Source organism: Aethalodelphis obliquidens, unplaced genomic scaffold (genome assembly GCF_003676395.1).
Source record: "Aethalodelphis obliquidens isolate GAN/ISIS:26980383/991018 unplaced genomic scaffold, ASM367639v1 scaffold46, whole genome shotgun sequence".
Lineage (NCBI taxonomy): Eukaryota > Metazoa > Chordata > Mammalia > Artiodactyla > Delphinidae > Aethalodelphis > Aethalodelphis obliquidens.
The window spans coordinates 15,796,791-15,819,255 of record NW_020837990.1 but is presented as its reverse complement, the minus strand read 5'-3'; the positions used below and the strand labels follow the sequence as shown (position 1 = coordinate 15,819,255).

General features: G+C 33.7%; 1 protein-coding gene across 7 annotated transcripts in view; it reads left to right on the top strand.

Moving 5' to 3' along the window:
- ATM (ATM serine/threonine kinase) overlaps nt 1–22,465 on the top strand; it is a 140,723-nt gene that overhangs the window by 34,991 nt on the left and 83,267 nt on the right. For 6 of the 7 annotated variants that reach the window (XR_003427832.1, XR_003427833.1, XR_003427834.1 and 3 more), the window contains 17 exons: nt 173–398; nt 2,141–2,266; nt 2,829–2,954; nt 3,892–3,981; nt 5,060–5,231; nt 6,569–6,768; nt 9,010–9,092; nt 9,191–9,346; nt 10,146–10,221; nt 10,352–10,482; nt 12,367–12,487; nt 14,257–14,430; nt 15,487–15,656; nt 16,902–17,148; nt 20,456–20,571; nt 21,524–21,650; nt 22,136–22,335. Coding sequence is in view for 4 of the 7 variants with exons in the window: in XM_027082394.1 (XP_026938195.1) it covers nt 173–398; nt 2,141–2,266; nt 2,829–2,954; nt 3,892–3,981; nt 5,060–5,231; nt 6,569–6,768; nt 9,010–9,092; nt 9,191–9,346; nt 10,146–10,221; nt 10,352–10,482; nt 12,367–12,487; nt 14,257–14,430; nt 15,487–15,656; nt 16,902–17,148; nt 20,456–20,571; nt 21,524–21,650; nt 22,136–22,335 (2,541 nt within the window). In the remaining 3 variants the exon portion in view is untranslated. Of the gene's footprint in view, nt 1–172; nt 399–2,140; nt 2,267–2,828; nt 2,955–3,891; nt 3,982–5,059; nt 5,232–6,568; nt 6,769–9,009; nt 9,093–9,190; nt 9,347–10,145; nt 10,222–10,351; nt 10,483–12,366; nt 12,488–14,256; nt 14,431–15,486; nt 15,657–16,901; nt 17,149–20,455; nt 20,572–21,523; nt 21,651–22,135; nt 22,336–22,465 lie in introns of those variants that run through there. The other variant, XM_027082396.1, reaches the window with a different exon arrangement.

Sequence of the window (22,465 nt, the reverse complement as noted above, 5' to 3'; positions counted from 1 at the left end):
TATCAAAATCCAAAGAAGAGAAGCATTTAAAAGAATAATTCACTAATTGTATAAGCAGTCTTTGAATAATATAGATGCTATTAATGTTTTTATTTGTAATAGATTGCTGCTATATGAAGGTGAAATAATAGATAATTTGATTTTACAAATTAAGAATCTTATTTCTTTGAAGTGAGCAACACCAAAAAGATACAGAAGAACCTTCATTCTCAGAAGTTGAAGAACTATTTCTTCAGACAACTTTTGACAAGATGGATTTTTTAACCATTGTGAAAGAACATACTACAGAAAAGCACCAATCCAGTGTAGGCTTTTCTGTCCACCAAAATCTCAAGCAATCACTGGATCGCTATCTTCTGGGATTGTCAGAACAGCTTCTAAATAATTACTCATCTGAGGTGAGATTTTCAAAACAAACTAAAGCCTATATTTGATTCTACTTTGGTAGACTGTTAGGAAGCTTAATTTTAAAAACAAAGTAGTAGCACATGGCTATATATAGGGAAAATTCAGCATGAAAAAAGGAAAACTGAAGAAAAACAATTTGACTATTTTCTTTTACCAGGAATTCTCATAGACATTAAAGAAGTAGAATTCTTTGTGTGAGTTGATGAGTAGTAATAAAGGTTTTGAGCATAGTGATTGTTTGATGAAAAAGAACCTCAATACAGAGGAGGGAAATATTACAATAACAGAAAATGACATAATATAAACTGATCTGATAGATTTTGGTTGCACTTGAAGAGGGAGAAGTCATTAATAAATGAACTAGCAGTCACCCATATTTTAGAGGTCCTTTAGTAATGTCTCACATATCATTTCCTTTGTCCTCTTAAAATCACAAATTCTCTTCGTGTGTGCTGTTCTCTTGCCAAAACTCCTGTGTCTTTCTACCCATTTCTATGTGTTCAGATAATCCATATGTCAAAATCCTTGCTAAAGCCTTTCTTAGATAATCTCAGCCGTACATCTTTTAATTTTAATAGTACTTAATATTTCTTTTTCTTTTTTTTTTTTTTGTGGTATGCGGGCCTCTCACTGTTGTGGCCTCTCCCATTGCGGAGCACAGGCTCCGGACGCGCAGGCTCAGCGGCCATGGCTCATGGGCCCAGCCACTCTGCGGCATGTGGGATCTTCCCAGACCGGGGCACGAACCCATGTCGCCTGCATCGGCAGGCGGACTCTCAACCACTGCGCCACCAGGGAAGCCCAATATTTCTATTTTTAAATGACACTTAGCATCTTCTTTGTACCATATACACAAATATCTCTTAAACTATGCTAGAAGCTCATTAAAAGGCATATATAATTTTTATTAATCTTTGTATCTTCTGCAGTGCTTAGTTATATGATAAATGATAAAATATTTGTTGACTAAAATAAAACCTACAAGCTACTCAAAGGGGTTGATTCAGTAGCCATAATTAATGATACAAACAGCCAGAGAAGAGACAGTGTGCCTATTTGCTCTATCTTGCCCCTATTACTGACTTACTTCTGGATTATAGTTGTAACCATTTTCATTACAAAGTAATGAGATCTTCCGTGTTTTCCCCTAAAATGATATTTCATACGATATAGGAACAGAAAAATCTGAAAATTTTATTTTTCTGTGTAACCTTTGCACATTCTTACATAATTCTATAAAATTGGTTAAGCAGTATCTACTGGCAAAAATGCCTTGTGCTAGTCTGTGGAGTGTAAAGAGCTGAATAAATCAAGGTTCTTATTTCTTAGAAGCTCAAAACGTCATTTTAATGTCTCTTATTATGAATCTAACTTCTACTCATGTTCTAAGAGTTACAGACATTTATTTGCCTATCAGTTTTTTTTCTTTCTTTTCTCCTTACCTCAGATATTTAAGGGCTTGTGTGTGTAGTACATTAAGCCACTTTAAGAAGAGATATATTACTTGGCCATTAGGACATACTACTTCTGTTTTTCCTGAGAACCCTGGTTATCACAACTCTGCAGGGATCCCTCAGATGGTTTTAGAGATGATCAGAATTATGCCACTATTAATTCAATTAACTGAACTTTTGTTTTTTAATATGTACATAAAATTTGCTCTTACAAAAGATAATAGTACTCGAAATGATTTACAAAATATAAAAATTTTTTATTTGGGTTTTACTTTAAGACTTCAAATTCAGAAACGCTTGTCCGGTGTTCAAGTCTTTTGGTGGGTGTTCTCGGCTGCTATTGTTATGTGGGTGTAATAGCTGAAGAGGAAGCATACAAATCAGAATTATTCCAGAAAGCCAAGGTAGGAAGATTTATGTCAATAATGTTTTGGATTAATTTGAATGAAATATATTCCTGGGAAAACTGGTATATTTGTTTGGAAAACAAATTTTTATGTAGGTTAGCTCTTTCTTTTTCATTTATGCAGTCTGAGAAGAAATGATAATTGTATCTCCTTCCTTAAATTTGAAATTATTTTAAGCCAGCTATAAATACAGTAATTGAAATTATATCACATTAAAATTTGATCTCATTAACAAAAGTACTGGTGTTTATCTGTACTTTAAAAATTTTTTCCCGGATCAATTATCCTAAAGAATTTTTAACCAGGAGTGTTAATCTAGTAGGCCCTAACCATGAAACTGACTTTTATCTCTGGGTGCTGTTCTGTCAGTTGTGTGATTTGTAAGGATAACAGGTATAAGATTTGTTGTTTTTAAAAATTTGTTCATTTTTAATTATCTTTTGTAACCAAGTATAACTTCTTAAAATGATTACTTTTACTTCTTAAGTAAAACAAAAAAGCAATCAATCAGCTATGATTTTAACTGAAATTTGGATTTTTCCTCCTTTTTTTTTAATAGTCTCTAATGCAGTATGCAGGAGAAAGTATCACTTTGTTTAAAAATAAGACAAATGAAGAATCTAGAATTGTTTCACTGAGAAATATGATGCATCTATGTACATGTTGCTTACATAACTGTACCAAGGTAAGATGTTCCTACTTGACAGCATAGCCTACCTAGGAGGATGATAACTGGTTGGTGCTGTTACTATTTTTTGGGTCCATTCATAAGTTGATACACTGATTTTAAATTAAATTGGTAAATTAAGGTAGTATCCAGAGGAAAAAAGCAACAGGTAATATGAGTTTCTCATGAAACTAACTGCACGAAACTAACCTTCTCAGGAAAGTTTCTGAGATTATTTTACCCCTTTAATATACAACTGATTGGTGACTCTTTTATTGCCAGTGTATTTTCATTTATTTAGTAAAATCTTGTTGACTACTAAGTATGTGATGTGCATACCAGTACGCGAGGGCTAGTGGGCACTGCAAAGATAAACAGTTCTAGCACATACATTACTCTCTTTTGCCCAGGTAGTCTTACATAGCATTTGGTAGAAAGGGTGCTACTGTGTGTAATCTTTGTTTTGATTTGGAGCAGGCCTGAGGGGTAGCTGAGCCAAACCAGAGTATTGATAATAACTAGAAACACTTTTTAAAGCTAATGTTAAGTACATGGCCATATATCAATATTATCAGCATGTATTTTTGGATTTTTAATGTGTTTTTTTGTGTTTTGGTATAAGTGGGGAAGGAGAGAGTGGATGAATAAACTCTAAGCTATGATTATTGCTTGCTTATGTTTAGGGGCAGTAGCTGGTATTTTACTTTAATGTTATTTATGCTCAATGAAAGATATTTGCTATAGTTATTATTACTTTAAGAAAAGAGGTTTGTATGTTTGAAGCAATTCATATCTTGCTCCTAATAGTAAACTCTTTATCCATGCTTATTCTGATAATTTCCAGTGTAAAATAAAATCTGCATTTCATTCAAGATAGAGAAAATATTATCTGCAAAGAATAATTGTTTGTTTTTATTTCTTTGTTTGCTTGGTGTTTTGTTTGTCTTAATTACAGCACAGTCCAAATAAGATTGCATCTGGCTTCTTCCTGCGATTATTAACATCAAAGCTAATGAATGATATTGCAGATATTTGTACAAGTTTAGTAAGTATGCTTCCTATTTTACTACCATATTTCATTGATTCTAAGATGCTTTTTATAACTTTGAAATCTCTCTTGAAAAGGGATGCATCTCACAGAATATGGTATGTTATATTTTTAAAATGTGGAAATTAAATAAAGTTATTTGGTTTGCAGGGGGCAATGTATTTGATTGCTTCTTAATATCAATACCTAGCATAGTGCTTGGCTGTTAATTTCTCAATAAATAATAATAGACCAAGTGATTGGGAACTAATCATCCGGACTCAGTACCTTTTTCTATATGACATCGTACCAAAATTCAAAATAATTCTCTATTCTTAAAAATAAAAACAAAAACCTTGCCAGACAAGCAACATATTCTTATCGTAATATTTATATTTCTTTTTCCATATAAATGGGCTTACATACTTTTTTGTCTGGAACAGTGCCTGGCACATAGTAGATATTCAAATATTTAATGAGTGAAAGAATGTTCTGTAACTTGAGTGTTTTCATTTAATAATAAATCTTGGTCATTTTTCCATGTTGCTACTACATAGGGATATACCTATGTAGACTTTTTTTGGGGGGGCAGTATTTCATTATATATGGGAATAGTATATATGTATTTTAACCCAACTAATCTTAATTAAAATTTAAAATTTTTTTTTTTTACAAAGAGTTCTGCAGTAAATTTCTTATACTTTCATCTCCTTCTATTTGTGCCTATGAAGGATGTAGGATAAATTCTAGAAGTGAAATTGCTTGTTCAAAAGGAATGTAAATTTTACTTTTCGATGGATAATGTTATTGTCCTCCAAAATAGTCTTACCAATTTATAATTTTACCTACACCCTCATCAATTTGGGGTAGTATGAAACTTCTTAATATAAGAAATCATTTGTAAAGATTGTGTATTATTCTGCTGTGTAGACAATACAGTTTATATATCTGTTTTCCTGTTGCAGGACATTTAATAGAAATAATACTGCAGGGTTTCATACACTTGAATCTTGAATTGTTTGATTAGGTCAGTTTTAACAACAGCATGCTTCTGAAAGAAGCCAACTTGGAACGTCTTTCTTTCTCTGATTTGAAGGTATCCATTATCAAAAAGCCATTTGACTTTGGAGAAGTAGAATCAGTGGAAGATGGTACTGATGAAAATCTAATGGAGATGGAGGATCAGTCATCCATGAATCTATTTAATGATTACCCGGCTAGTAGTGTTATTGATGCAAATGAATCTGGAGAGAGCCAAATTACTATTGGTAAATATATTTTTACTGCATGGGATTTTTTTTTACCTCTTTACATTGATTTGGTATTATGAAAGGCCTCATAGATACTAATTTTATGTGCATTTTATTTCCTTTTTGTATAGTCTATTGGGATTGTTCACCTCTATACATTTTAGAATTCCCTGATTTTTAATTGAATTTATTAGTTTCCTATTTTATTCTTCATGGGGGAATTTAAAATAATTATTAAATAAATAAAAACATATAATAGGTTATTTGGAAAATAGAAAGCAGGATAGTGCAAGAGCACCCATAATGCCATCATTGTTTACCTTTTTCTGTTATTCTACATAGACCCTTTCAAAATTATAATCAGCATTAACATTCAAATGCCTTTTTATACCTTGTCTATTTTCTTTCAACATTAACTGTAAGCATTTTTTTCATTTAGGTACTTGTGATATTGATAATCATACTTTTTAATGGCTCTATAATATCCCAATTAACATACATACCATAATTTACTAGAGCACTTTTTTTTTAAACTTATTTATTTTTTTTTTTTTGGCTGGGTTGGGTCATAGTTGCAGCACGCGGGATCTTTGTTGCGGCATATGGGATCTTTCATTGTGGTGTGGGCTCTTCTTTTTTTTTTTTTTTTTTTTTTTTTTTTGCCTTACGCGGGACACAGGCTCTGGACGCGCAGGCTCAGCGGCCATGGCTCACGGGCCCAGCCGCTCTGCGGCATATGGAATCCTCCCGGACCGGGGCACGAACCCGTGTCCCCTGCATCAGCAGGCGGACTCTCAACCACTGTGCCACCAGGGAAGCCCCATGGTGTGGGCTCTTTGTTGCGGCGCGCGGGCTTCTCTCTAGTTATGCAAGAGCTCCAGAGCGTGTGGGCTCTGTAGTTTTGACGTGTGGGCTCCAGAGCATGTGGGCTCTGTAGTTTGCGGCACGTGGGCTCTCTAGTTGAGATGTGTGGGCTTAGTTGCCCCATGGCATGTGGGATCTTAGTTCCCCGACCAGGGATCGAACTGGCTTCCCCTGAATTGGAAGGTGGATTCTTAACCACTGGACCACTTCTTTATTGTCAGAAATTTAGATTCCTTTCTAACAGTATTGCAGTGAATATTTGTCTATATAGATTTTTCCATAGATTATTTATTGATGACAGAATCCTAGGGTAACCTTTTATGAAGAATTTTGAAGCTTTTAGTGTGTAATCAATTTCATCATAATTTTGCTTTCCATATATTTTTATCTCTTTTTTTTTGTTGTTCAAGGGGAAGATATTTATGTTAATATTCAATGTATGTATTTGTTGCACACCTCTGTTAGTCTTAATAAGTGCTTTTTATTTTTAGGTGCCATGAATCCTTTAGCTGAAGAACATCTGTCAAAGCAAGATCTGCTTTTTTTAGACATGCTCAAGTTCTTGTGTATGTGTGTAACCACTGCTCAGACCAATACTGTATCATTTAGAGCAGCTGACATTCGAAGGAAATTGTTAATGTTAATTGATTCTAGCATGCTAGACCTTACCAAATCTCTCCATCTACACATGGTGAGTTCAGTGAAATGAAGAAGTGCTTCATTTGTGTCTGATGTTGCTAGCTAAATGTAATGGACTGACATATTAGAATCTTATAGTACCTTTGAAGACTTGAAATTGCTTCCTTGAGAAATGAATCTGAGACTAGTTATAAAATACACTTTTCTTCTAATATACTGTGAAAAAAATTTAAGTGGATACTGAAACATTAAAACTTGGATGGACTTGGATAGATTTATTCTCTTTGGGTGTAATTATTATTATTTTAAAGTAGGCCAAGAGCCACAGACTCTGAATGTAAAAATAATACTCATATAGCATTGTTGTTGAAGTCTGAATCTTGCCTTGACCTTGGTTTATATGCTTTAAAATTTTTAAATGTAATTTCAAAGTGACTGTAAAGTTAAAATACTACAAAACTCCCATATTTCCTTCATAAACCTCTGTAGTTAACATTTTACCACATTTGACTTATCATTCTCTCTCTTTGCACACTACACACACACAAACACACACAAGCACACACTTTTTTTCTGAACCATTTCAAGATTAAATATTCAGACGTGATGCCCCTTTACTTCAGTGTGTATTTCCTAAAAACAGTGATACTCTCCTATATAACCATAGTATAATCATCAGGAAATCAACATTGTATCATTGAATTTACTTGTCAGGTCTGTTCAGTTTTTTTCAGTGTGGAACAGTTCCTTTGTCTTTCCTTATCTTTCACGACCTTCATATTTTTGAATAGTACAGCCACCTGCTGTATGGAATCTGTCGCTTTGAGTTTATCTCATGTTTCCTCGTGATTAGATTTAGACTTAACAAAAGTAATCTCTCTCCTTCCCTTCTCTCATCACTTTACTCATCTACTGATAGATATCTCCAATTCCAATCTAACATCATAGGATTTATTTTCTGTGTCCATATTTGTAGCTCCCTTTTCCAACAGTAAGAAACCAGGCTTCCTACTTAACCTCAGTGCATTTACTTGTTTACTCAATATTATTACATGTAACTTATCTCCCAACCATGTGGGCCATACCCTTAGCCCCAGTGCTGGTGAACATGTGGGGAGAGCTCCTGTCTCAGCAGATATCCTGGATGAGTCCATGGTCATATCTTAGTCCCAGCAAATTGGCAAACATGGCAAGTGATTTCCCCAGCCCTGGGAAACATGCCAAGTTATTCCCTAATTAGAACCTCTTGGAAACATTCAGGTTGAGTCCCTGGTAGAATTCCTTGTCATGTTCTAGCTGTGGTAAACGTTCTGGTTGATCCCCTAGCCCCGGCAAATATGCTTATTTGAGCCCTATTTGATTCCCTGGTTTCAACCCTGGCAAATACTCTAGTCAAGTCTCTAGCCCCAACCAGTGGGGAGGGCTGTATGCTTTTCTTGGGACTTTGATGTTCAAAGTCACTTCAAGACACTTAGTAACATCACACATGGCAAATATTTAAAATGGTCCAATTTAATGTTCTTTTATAGTATCAGAAGGAGTAAGAAACAATTTTCTACATACAGATGATAGGAAAAAAATGCCTTCTGATTCTTAATACAGCTAGAAAATTATTTGTCAGCTGTCAGAAACTGGCTGCCTCGTTATAACTACCAGCTATAACAACCGGTAGTTGCTGAGTAGCCCTTTATATCCATCGTTCCATAGAGAGCCTTACAAGGTTGCCTTATAGGAGGATAAGTCAGGGTATTTGGATTCTTCACTGCCCATAATTATCTCTGCTTTCCAGAATTCATTAATAGAATAGTGTTTAACCATTGAAGTTATCCCCAAGCATTGTTTTCGGAGGGTGGTGACATAATATAGTTTCAGACTCTTGCTCAGGCACTTAACTCCAACAGTGATAACACTGTCACTTACTGAATTCCTACAATAAATGCTAGACCTTTACATTCATTTCCTTTAATCTTCACAGTAATCTGGCCAGGTAAGTGCTATATCCTCATTTTAAAGCTGGGAGTACAAAGACTCAGATGACAAGGCAAGTTTTTAAAGCACTCAGGTAGTAACAGGTTATGGTACGGGGATTTGAATCCAGCTCTGTTTGACTTCAAAACACCCCTGCCTCCCCCTTTTTTAAAATTATATTGCTTCATAAAAATTCACTGCTCGTGTGTGTGTGTGTATGCACATGTGTTTATATATGAATTTATGGTTACATATATGTACTTATTTAAATAAATGATATATGAAAAAACAACAACAACTAATTTCCCCCACCCAACTATCTTAGTATCTAGTGCTTTTAAAGGACCTTCCTGGAGAAGAATATCCCTTGCCAATGGAAGATGTTGTTGAACTTCTAAAACCGCTATCGTAAGACATTAAAACCATATAAAATATTCACTCTAAATTTGTAGATTAAACTGGTGTGTTCTGTTATGCTGATAAAGTTAAATTTTTTTCCATCACAGCAATGTGTGTTCTTTGTATCGCCGTGACCAAGATGTTTGTAAAACCATTTTAAACCATGTCCTTCACATAGTGACGAACCTATGTCAAGGAAATATGGATGCTGAGAACACAAGGGATGCTCAAGGACAGTTTCTAACAGTGATTGAAGCATTTTGGTGGGTATAGACATTTTGTGGAGTTACTTTTCTTTTGCCACTTCTGCATACAAATGCAAACTTTGCATTTCTTCTAATCCTCGAATGTAACTATATACATCTTTTAACAATAGTGACATGTAATTTGTGTTTCCCTCCTTAATTGCTTGAAGAACTGAATTGTTTTCTGCTTAAGACTTGGCTTCCTAAAGTGGTTTTAGTGTATTTCCCTGCGAATTTTGAATCTCTTACTAGTTTGACATATATGATGAATAAAGCAAAGTGCAACAAGTCTAAATCAATTGAGTAGTTTATATTCCTAAAGTGGACAAATTGGCCTTGTCATTCTCTGGTTATTTCATGCATATAGTCATAGTGTGAGTTAATACCAAGACACCTATAGAGGAGCACATATATGTAATTTAGAGCCCTCCTACCATTTGGTGGGCAAGGACTTCTGAGTCAGTATAGAATGTCGTTTTTAAGTCTTTGATATAACAACACAGCAACTTTAAAAATGTTTTCCTTTTAAAGCAAGTTTTCTATAACATGGTTAGCTGAAGTGGAATAGCCCCAAAATGAGGCATAATCATGTGACACAAATAACATACATTAAAATGAACTTTTCAAACCAATTTATTTTAGCTGGAATTTTTGGAAGGTGAGAATATTGGCATATGCCACATAGTGAGAATTAAATTTAGCATGGAAAGAAATTTTGGAAGCAGCCTAGAATAACCTTAATGTCCAGTGATTTTTTTTTTTTACTGTGCTTTTATTGGAATAATTACTTGATATTAAGACACATACTTTATTTCAGGCACTTAACAAAGGAGGGAAAATGCACATTCTCTGTAAGAGTGGCACTAGTAAAATGCCTTAAAACTTTGCTTGAGGTGAGTTATTCTATTTCAGTTATTAGTATGGTCTCCATTGGCATTTTTAAAGCAGTCTTTGTTTCTGTTTGTTAATGGGTGATTTTTCCTTAGTATTTCACATTTAACCTCAGTTGTTCTTTTCCCATAGGCTGATCCTTATTCAAAATGGGCTATTCTGAATGTAATGGGAAAAGACTTTCCTGTAAATGAAGTATTTCCACAGTTTCTTGCTGATAATCATCACCAAGTTCGCATGTTGGCTGCACAGTCAATCAATAGGTAATGGGTCAAGTATTCATGAAGTGTCTGGAGTGCTGCAGATAGCAATTCAATGTGCAGGACAGTCATAGTTCACTAGTTGTGATATTAAAAATAGTTAACGTTTACTGAGCATATATTGTATGCCTGGCATTTATGTTTTCTCTTAATTCTGACAACTGTATCACTTTGATACTATTATTTTCTCCAATTTATTAATGAAAACTGTGGCTTAGACAGATAAAGTAATTTGCTCAGTGCCATACAGCTAGTAAGTGGTTGAGTTGAATTAGGTGTGTCTACTCCCACTTACAAGAGATATAGGATGTTTGGATATTACTGAGATTTTATATGAGTTTGTAAAATGAAAATTAGCACATTTTACATTGTGCTAATTACAATCATATTTATTCAAGTGAACATAGAGTTAGACATTGGAGTGTTTCTCTCACAGGGATGTGTTTTATGTTTGAGTACCTGAAGAAGCAAATATTAATTTTTCAACAACTGCATGTTTATCAGGTTATCAACTTGATTTTAAAACTCTAAATTATAACCTACCTCTGCCTCTCCTACCTCACACTCCTGTAAATAAAGCACCTCTCTGCTTTATTTTTCTCTGTAGCATTTATCACCAGTTGAAATAATTGTATTTTAGCACATTTACCTAGGATATAAGCTCCTAGAGGGCATTGATTTTTCTCTTTTCTTGTATATTTAGTACCTAGAATAATACTTGGAATGTGCCAGTTGTTTAATAATTTGTAAAATCAATGAACATTTGAAAAAAAATTACATTATGCTTTAAAAACATCAAAGCTGAAAATCATTTAAGTAATTTTACTGTTCAAATGTAAGTGACCAATAATTAAAGAATGCTATAAAGAACTTGCCCAGCAGTCACATAAATACATGTGTTAGATGTGTCCAAAATTTGGATATGCTGACAATATTTTTTTTTAACATCTTTATTGGAGTATAATTGCTTTACAATGTTGTGTTAGTTTCTGACAACAATGTTTTCATAAGTCAGTCGTGTCTGGTAAAGTAAGCTCAGGCTTAGGACTGTTTTTAATAAAAACCATAGAGCATTGTAAGGTTTGCTAATGAATGTGTGCTTACTTCAAGTGCTTAAAAAAGATAGAAAATATATACTAAAGTTAAAGATCTGGGGTTACAGAGGATCATAAGTTGAATATAATAAAGCAAGGTAGTGGTGGCATTAAAAAAATCTCTTTAAGATTCAAAAATGTATAAATTCATGAGTGACATGAGCATAGCATTTATTTATTGGTTGTTTACTTGTTAGATATCTAATATTAGACTATTTAAGAGAGATTAGAGAAACTGAAGGAGTCAGAGGAACACCAAAAAAGTTGATACTTCCATAAATTTTGATTAGTAAAAAAGGGTAAAGGACAAAATTGGTTAAAGAGTTGTCCTTAAATATGATTGTACATTGTGCAAAAAGCTGATCAGCTTTTCTCTATCACATAAAATTTTTGTAATGGAATATCAAGACAGTAAAGCTATCCACTTTTAAGTTGTGATTAAATATTAGAGCAGGTTGATGTAAGAGTCTGTGGCTGCTTCTAATTGATATTTGACCAGAGGACAATTTTTCTTTTCTGGTTAGTTAGAGTTAAGGGATATTCAGGTTTGGGCAATAATCTAAAAGGTCTGTTGAGACCCTTTTCAGTTCTAGGAGAAAATGGAGTATATGGTAAAGACCCTAATATTAAGCAGTAGATTTGAACCTCTTTAAATAGACTCACATTTCCTTGGTCTTTTGAAAGAAAATCTAATATGTTAGTATGTCTCACAGAGTGATTTATTTTTGCCCTGTAAATATGCTTTGGAAAGTATGGTTTATATTTCACTTTTTGCTTTTTTTTTTTTTTTAAGATTATTTCAGCATATGAAAAAAGGAGGTCCTTCCACATTATTGAAAGCACTTCCTTTGAAGCTTCAGCAAGCAGCATTTGAAAATTCATACTTGAAAGCTCAGGAAGGAATGAGAGAAGTGGTAATTTTAGTAATGCTTATTTGCTGTTATCATATGCTTTCTATAAATATGCCACATATTACTTTACCAAGTTTGGCCTAAGACAGTATATATCCAGTAGTTCACAATATAAATTTAGACTAGAACAGCTATATGAATTTATTGAAATTACTTTATTTATAGGTCAGAATTGGTTGAATAATGACAGTTTCTTTTGGTTCAACTTATATGCAGCATTTTTGTAGGAAAAACAGAATTTACTGAGTTTTTATAGGAGTATAAATGGCTTATTTTTTAATTAAAAACTATATTTTGGTAAGATCTGATTAAAAGCTAATTCACAGAACAGGTGACAAGAGGAAGAAATGGATTGAGGAAAAATGTTCTAATTGGGAAGATCAAATTATCTTTGTGCTCCTTAATGAACCTTATGATTTTCATATTTTTCTGTAGATAATATTTTTCTTAAAATGGCAAAAATTGTCTTAGTGGTAGAATTTATTCATTTATCTATGCCTTGATTTGTTTATTAAAAGTGTGTGAAGCAGTTAGTCAAATGACTATATATTCTGTAACAGCACCAAACTGAAAAGGAAAGTTGCATGAAAGAATGTGAATTTAGAAAAAGGTTTCAATAGATTGGAAAAATGAGTGTAAATAATACTCATTTAAAATTTACTAGAAATAACATATTATATATTTTAAAATCAGCCTGTCATGTGCAAAAAGGGAGAATACTGACCTGACAGTTAATTTGGAGAAAGATCTAAGAAGTTTTACATCTTGAGAGCATAATATGAATCAACATTGTTATCAAAAAAAACCAAATTCTGTCTTAGATGTCATTAATAGAAGCAGACTGTAATGAACAAGTTTATAGAAAGAACTTGAATCTTGTATTCATTTTTTTTTAACATCTTTATTGGAGTATAATTGCTTTACAATGGTGTGTTAGTTTCTGCTGCATAACAAAGTGAATCAGCTTTACATATACATATATCCCCATATCTCCTCCCTCTTGATAGCATGTTGGGTTTAGTTCCCAGTAAAACTGAATTTTTAACTATTGCTAGAATGTTAGAGAGTCTGAATATTAGAGAGTCTGTAGATCTGTCTTTTATAAGGAATAGGTAAAGGAGTTGACTTAGTGGGAACCTCATAGCTATTTTCAAACATGTCAGTGATTGCCATTTAGTAAAGGAATTAGGTCCTTCCTTTTTTTTGTACCAAAAATAGCAATAGGATCAGTGACTAGCAGTTTTTTCCAAATGTGAAGAGAAACTTCTACCAAGTATAGCAAGTCAAAAAATGTACATGTCTGTTGGAAAAATGATTGGTTGTTAAACTAGAAGCATATATCATTCTATCTAGTTGCATGAATTTATTGGTCTTTTTAGTAATATATATGATAATATTTTTAAAGAATAAAGAGCTATATATTAAGTTATAATGGTAAACATCTTAGGAGGTAATACTTGGTAGTTGAAGAGCTTTTAGTCTCTCACTTTCCTGCAATTTCTTTCTTTCTCTTTTTTTTTCTTTAAAGTGCTTTATACCCATTGAAATGTTTGGCAATTCTTTCTATAAGATCTTATCAAAAGCAGTCTTTCCCTCTGTGGAAACTGTGGTCCTTTCTGATAATATCTCTTCTTAGCCCCATCACTATAGGATTTAAAACTGTTCACGGGCTGCTTAGATGTTGTCGTGGTGTACTCTGGTTTTAGTCTGGTTGGTTTATTTGTAATATTTAAATATTAACATTGCATATTGTTTTTAAAATTATTCCGAAGTCCCACAGAGCTGAAAACTCTGAAATTTTGGATGAGCTTTGTAATAGAAAGGCCATTTTACTGATGATGATAGCTGTGGTGTTATACTATAGCCCTGTATGTGAAAAACAGGCTTTATTCGCCCTATGCAAGTCTGTGAAAGAGAATGGATTAGAGCCTCACCTCATTAAAAAGGTAACTGTGGATTAATATTTTTTATTATAATCTTCCTTGGGTAACTTTTAAACAATTAAGGTTAAAGCTAGATTTTTAATGTGGCATTTATTAAAGACTTAGAGGCAGTTTTATTTTTTAGATTTGGAATATTAGAAAGCAGTAACTTTTAAAATAGTGTATTTATTTGTATACAGTGTCATTTTTTACATTAAGTTTAAGAGCATTTTACAAGGCAGTTATTGAACTAACGAGAGTAAGTGACCTATCATATGCAGACCAGGCCCTCTGGAATAGTATTTATTGGGGGAAGCGGAGAAAAAAGGAGTAGTACGTGTTTTGCCTAGTGGATTCTGGAGCAGGACATTGGGATCTAGCGGGGCCAGGAGTCAAATTTTAGAGCTATAAAGCTTTTAAGTTGCATGATTAGGAAGACCAGGGTCCAACACATTGTTGTAGAATGCTTACTCCTGCCCCTGTTCCAACACCTCAGCATTAATGGTTTGGGAGGTTCCAAGCCTTTACATCCTAGATTTTTACATGATGAACCAGTGATAGATCATGGCTTGATATAACTAGCATGGTTTCCAGTGGAGCTTTACAATAGGCCAACCTATAAGTAATCAGTCTAGATAGTAAAACTTTTACCTTTCAGTATTAAAGTAAGAGGTTACTTTAAAAAAAAATTATACAGTTACACTACCTAATTATTATTGTACGTGGAATATAGTGTTTGGATTTTTCTCATTTGGGTTTAGGACTGAGAAGAATTGTTTTACTTTATAATGAAATATAATCAAATCTTGAAAATTGAAACATTTTTCTGTTTTTATTCATTTAACATTTATTGAGGGTTTGCAGTGTACCAGGCACTGAGTAATTATATTAAATACATTTTTCTTGTTGAATTTTGCTGAAGTGGGTTCTTTATTATCTCCATTTCATAGATGAGTGAATCAAGGAATAGAAAAGTTAAATGAATACTTAAAGTCATACTGTAAATAAATATTAAGGATTTAAATGATTTATTATTTCATTATTTTCTTAAAACATTGACTTCTTTTTTGATTTGTATAGGTTTTACAGAAAGTTTCTGAAACTTTTGGATATAGACATTTAGAAGACTTCATGGCTTCTCATTTGGATTATCTGGTACTGCAATGGCTAAATCTTCAAGATACTGAATACAGCTTATCTTCTTTTCCTTTTACTTTATTAAACTACACAAACATTGAAGATTTCTACAGGTAGGTTTACATCTGTCACATGTGAAATATATTTAATTTAAAATTAGGTATTAATCATGATGTGAGTGTCGCAGCGTTTTTTAATGGAAATGTATTGAAGTGGACTTAGGATCTGGTCCTAGCTGTGTCAGTAGCCAGCTACATGACTTCAGGCAAGCCACATGAACACCTTCTGGGACTTGATTTCTTAATCTTTTTCTTTTTTTTTTTTGCGGTACACGGGCCTCTCACTGTTGTGGCCTCTCCCGTTGCGGAGCACAGGCTCCGGATGCGCAGGCTCAGCGGCCATGGCTCACGGGCCCAGCCGCTCCGTGGCCTGTGGGATCTGCCCGGACCGGGGCACGAACCTGTGTCCCCTGCATCGGCAGGCGGACTCTCAACCACTGCACCACCAGGGAAGCCCGGTTTCTTAATCTTTAAAGTAAGGGAGTTACATATAGAGATCATTAAGGTCTCTTTCAGCTTTAATATTTAATAATCTTCCCTATGAAAAATCAAAGGTAAATTATTAGTGGCTGATTATTTCAGCCTTATTTTTCTTATTTGTTGTTTAACTGTGGGCCATTTAGTCATTATTTCTGTTTGATTTAAAGTTTAATGTACAAGTATTTATTTTGCTAACTCCAAGTCTGGAGAAGAAAATTTTGAAAATGGAGAGATTTGAAACAACTAAATAATAATGTTTAGGTATCAGGATGATGGGAAGGCAATTCGTAATTGTTTAGTGGTCCTTACTGTTTGTTCATTTTGGCAATAATAATATTTACATTTATTCTTCGAATTTATTAATTGCTTTCACTTTACAATAATTTTGCATAAATTGATTATGCGGAATAAATAAATTCAATTTTCACTTGTTTTTGATCACACTATTAGGGTGATCTCTTTTTTTTAGCGTTACTATTTAGAATTCACTTCACTTCTCCATTTCTAAAATTAGAGTAAGGGTGCTTAATGATCTAGATACAGTGATGCTCTAATGCTTATTAAACCATTTTATTTTTTTATTTTTATTTTTATTTTTTTTTGGCTGTGCCACACAGCTTGAGGGATCTTAATTCCCTGACCAGGGATCAAATCCATGGTGGAAACATGGAGTCCTAACCACTGGACTGCCAGGGAATTCCCAAAACCAGTTTATTATTTTAAGGACTATATTATAAAATTTTACTTTGAAACATTATATTTTAATGTATATTAAAAATGTATATACTTTAATATACATTGTTATTTTTATATTTTTAGGTCTTGTTATAAAGTTTTGATTCCACATCTGGTGATTAGAAGTCATTTTGATGAGGTAAAGTCCATTGCTAATCAGATTCAAAAGGATTGGAAAAGTCTTCTGATAGACTGCTTTCCAAAGATTATTGTAAATATTCTTCCATACTTCGCTTATGAGGATACAGGAGACAGTGGGATGGCACAGCAAAGAAAGATTGCTACCAAAGTCTATGATATGCTTAAAGATGAAAACTTATTAGGAAAACAGGTATGACTTCAACATCTGCTGTACTTTTTATCCCCTAATTGATCTGAGGTGTAACTTTAAAACTTTAAGGCTATTTATTCATGATTTATACAATTAAATTTAATACTATGTGATAATCACTATCTAACATAGGCAGTCCATTAATTTTTTGTTATTGTTGTACAATGTTCTCTCCTTTTGATTAGCTTTGAAATGAAATGTTTTTAATCAGAAATTTTTTTAAAAGTTTGGAATAATTTTATCACTTTTTCTTTTAAAATTTTGTTTTAATTGGCAGTAATACATTAATGCAAGCTGGTTGTTAAATTCAAACAATACTGAACAAGGTATAGAAAATCTTTTTCACTTCCTCTTTAATCTCATTAAGCCCTTCACTTTTCATGGAAAAGTACATCCCAAGTTACCATATCCTGTTTTTTTCCATGACATTTACTACCTTCTAACATATGATGTAACTTACTTATGAATTATGTTCATTGGTTTTTATCAATCTTCTCCACTATAAGTACTGTGAAGGTAGGATTGTTTTCTTTCTTCTTTTTTGCAGTTGTATCCCAACTATCTAGTATATATTGAGTACTCATTATTTGATGAAAGATGGAGTAAAGTTAAAAAGGAACTAACAATTTCTGTTTATTTTTATTTTTGGTTGTGTTGGCTCTTCTTATCTGTGCATGGGCTTTCTCTAGTTGCGGCAAGCGGGGGCCACTCTTCATCGTGGTGCGCGGGCCTCTCACTGTTACAGCCTCTCATTGCGGAGCCCAAGCTCCAGACGCGCAGGCTCAGTAGTTGTGGCTCACGGGCCTAGTTGCTCCGCGGCATGTGGGATCCTCCCAGACCAGGGCTCGAACCCGTGTCCCCAGCATTGGCAGGCGGATTCTCAACCACTGCACTACTAGGGAAGCCCTTCTGTTTGTTTTGTAGTAATTTATATATATATAAAATTATTTGAGGCAACTTATATTAAAATACATATGGAAACTTTTTAAGGTAAAAGAGGATTGGTCACTCCAATTTTTTTTTTAATGTGAGTAAGGGATGACTAACCAAGCTTGGTCAACATTAGTATTACAATTGGATAAACTTCAAGAGACTCTTTTTTTGTTGCCCAGTTATCTGTGTTGAACCAAGAAGTGGAACAGCAAGACTCTCAGTTGCTTAGGTGGGCCATTCCCAGTCAGAACTGGTTTTAAGTCTGTAATCTGGAGGCAGATGGTGAGTAGAGGTACTCCTTGCCCAAAAGGCAGTTGGAACAGAATGTTGGCATGCCAGGGGGTATGGACATTACGACAGACACTCTGCCTCTAGGCCCTTTTACTCAATCTCCCAGCTTAGACTTCTGAGCAAGCCTACTCTTACTATTCTTCTTTATGTGTTCAAACCAAAAGAGCAGTTTTGAGTCAGAATAAGTCTAGAAGGGAAGCGTGATTACATTAAACCCTGATTAAAACACCAGTCTCAAGCATGAAGAGAGGTAAAAATTAAAAATAATTTCTTAGCTTCTTGGTTAAAGACATAAATCTAATTTTTATTAGTCTCAATTTCATTTAGCGTCGTCATTATAAGTTAATTTTTTCTTTCTCTAATATGCAGTTTCTCTGAAACAATCAAGATTCTTTTTTCTGTGGATAAGTGTTGGTACCACTATTATCAGTCTTTGAGTCTTCTAAAACTGTCCGTTGTTGAATGCTTAGAATATTTAGTTATAAGATTGTTTAGCTATACCTAGATATCTGAATAATTTATATGTACCTTAGGTAAACATTACAGATCTGGCTTAGAGAATCATGAAATTAATGAAGTCAGCTGTCATCTGTGTGCATGGAAACTCACTAATTTTTCCTCTGATATTAATCAGATTTGGCCAGTTTGTCCTTACTTATTCCAGATATACTGAAAATGGGGGTAGATTTTTTTTAAATTATTTAATTAATTAATTTATTTTTGACTGCATTGGGTCTTCATTGCTGCACGCAGGCTTTCTCTTGCTGTGGTGAGTGGGGGCTACTCTTCGTTGTGGTGCATGGGCTTCTCATTGTGGTGGCTTCTCTTGTTGCGGAGCATGGGCTCTAGATGCGCGGGCTTCAATAGTTGTGTCGGGCGGGTTCAGTAGTTGTGGCTTGCGGGCTCTAGAGCGCAGCCTCAGTAGTTGTGGCACACGGGCTTAGTTGCTCTGCGGCATGTGGGATCTTCCCAGACCAGTGCTCGAACCCATGTCCCCTGCATTGGCAGGTGGATTCTGAACCACGGAGCCACCAGGGAAGCCTCGGGGCTGGATTTTTAAAAGGGCTTAAACCTTGGAAATGATGACATGACAACTAATGTGTAAGCCCAGGGAAAGGCTAGTATCGTTAGATTTCTTTAGTGTCACATTCCAGAATATTTTTGTTATATTAGGAAGTGTTTCCAAACCTCTGTGTGGAAGAGGTAAAGATAGTAGAGATAATAAATCAGCCATTTGCCTTTTGGTTTAAAGCACTGTAATTCCTCATTTGGAGAGCTAACAAATCCACCTTTAAGACTTCACAGTTCTCATTCATTCGGCTGAGGTGTAATGTAGTACACCCATTCTTTATATTTAGAGAACTTAATGCCTTTTGTGAGGCTACCTGTGGCAGGAAGTGGATGATGAAGGGTCTGTTCCTGTCCAGGAGGATTTAGCCTACTATTGATGACAGGGCATGTGGGTAGCAGAATTTGGGATATCAACCAAGTAGAAATCTGGGGAAAAGTTATGCAGGGAACAAAGGGATGATTATTGCCAGTCACCGAGAATTCTTACTAGTAAAGTTCTCTAAGTGAGGTAGTGTTCTCAAATAAGAGTAAAATGTAGATTGATGAGCAGTATAGATCAGTGGGGAATTTGGTTGGCAGGAAAATGATTAGGTTGAAGAATTTTAGGCTAGACCTGAAGCCTTACTCATTAAAATGGTTCATTTTATTTTATTTTTTAAACATCTTTATTGGAGTATAATTGCTTTACAATGGTGTGTTAGTTTCTGCTTTATAACAAAGTGAATCAGCTCTACATATACATATATCCCCATATCTTAAAATGATTCTTTAAAATTAAACGAAAGAGTTGGATTAAGAGAGTCTTGTTTGGTATGATTTCCCTATTTTCCTTTCAGTCTGTAGGTTGGCTGCATAACAGAAAAAAGTGGAGTTAGCTGTATGTCTTGCAGATCTTAGATCTTTGGTCACTTTGAATAATTTTGGAAATGAGGCAGTAACATGAGCCCCTTAAGCTGTCTTAAAGATCACAGACACGAAAACTTAAATATATTTTAATTTTGTATCCTTGCAGATTGATCATTTATTCATTAGTAATTTACCAGAGATTGTGGTGGAGTTATTAATGACGTTACATGAACCAGCAACTTCTGGTGCCAGCCAAAGCACTGACCCCTGTGACTTTTCAGGGTATGGGTATTTTTAACTTAGAGAATTAGCTGCAATTTCAGAACCTTGAGAAGTTTATTGGTTAACACATTCAAATGTCCATTTCAGTTGTTAGGCATGTACTCTGCTTTTAAATTCTGTTTCTTTAAAAATAATTACCTTTGTATTGAAGTATCTGCTCTACTGTAGCCTCTCCACAGTAATTGATCTTTTAATTGACCACCTTATTCTCAAATTCAGTGACCTTTTTCTCCTCAATCTTTTTGTAATATTTGAGCATTCTGCCATCTCCTGTCTCATGAAATTTTCTTCTTCATGACATTATTCTTTGTTCTCTTCTTATCTATGACTCGGCTTTCTGTATCACCTTTGCTTTATCATGCTCCTTTGCTAGGGGAATCTTACTGTACTATAATTTCATTTGGATGTGAAACCCACTTGGTTGTATGTGAATGTTAAAATTATTTTCTCAGCTTGATTGTAAGCTACTTGAAAATGCCCTTAACTTCTTTTATATGCTCTACAATGCTAAGCGTATAAAATAGTGATAATATCTACTAAAATACTTTTACATATGTAATTTCATTTGATGTAGTATTTGATTGCTGTGTCTTAAGATATTATTGTGTTTATAGTACTAGCATAGAGCTTTAATTCATAACTGAAGTGAATTGGTATTAAGTCTCATTTGTGGAATTCCATTAACTTTATAAAAGATTTTTTAAGCAAATTATTTAAAATTGACTAAGTCCTAGAAAGTTAAAGTATTTAGGTATTCTGATTGATGTATATAGTCTGTGATATGTCATTTGTGATTTCATTAAAAGTCTAGTTTTCAGTAGAAAATAATTTCAAAATTTGGGGTTACTGTAATCTAAATTTTCTTTTTGGATTTTCACTTGTCTATTAAGAAAATGTTTTTTCTTGATAATTTTTTTCTGAAAATGACTGTATTTTTTTCTGTAACTCTTAGGGATTTGGATCCTGCTCCTAATCCACCTCATTTTCCATCACATGTGATTAAAGCGACATTTGCCTATATCAGCAATTGCCACAAAACCAAGCTTAAAAGCATTTTAGAAATTCTTTCCAAAAGCCCTGTAAGTATACATTACTAGTATAATAACTGAAGGGAGAATTCCTTCTTTTTCAGTTAGAAAATCTGTATATCTTAAAGAGAAAAAAAAGTAAACAAATGGAAAATTTATCTGAATAAATTAAGAAAAACACTCATTTACAAGTTTATATCTTGGTATTTTACTTGTCAGTATTAATTGAAATATGTCACATATGAGGGCTGAATTTCATGACATTTTAGTCATGTTGGCTCGGAATATATACATATATATATAATGTATATTTTAAGGATATACTATTATTTACTCTCTGAAAACTAAGTAAATTGACAGTAGTTTTTTAGGTTTAAGATAGTAATTTTCTTAATGTAATATTTTGCATTTGATATCAAAACCCAAAACAAAATTCTATAATTTAGAATTCTGTATTTTGAATAAAAAATGTATGTATTATGGGCTGAGTATATGTGATTAGGCAAGTTTTTACTAAATGTATCTTTATTTTCTAGGATTCCTATCAGAAAATTCTTCTGGCCATATGTGAGCAAGCAGTTGAGACAAATAATGTTTATAAAAAACATAGAATTCTTAAAATATATCACCTGTTTGTTAGTTTATTAATGGACGATATAAAGAGTGGCTTAGGAGGAGCTTGGGCCTTTGTTCTTCGAGACGTTATTTATACTTTGATTCACTATATCAACCAAAGGTAAATAATATATTTAGACCAATATATAAGTAGTTTTTCTACCCTTTTATCTTAATTGAAAATTTATATACTTCTACAAGGTAGAAGCCAGAGTATTGTTTTCTGAATTTTGCCTTTTTAATATATATTA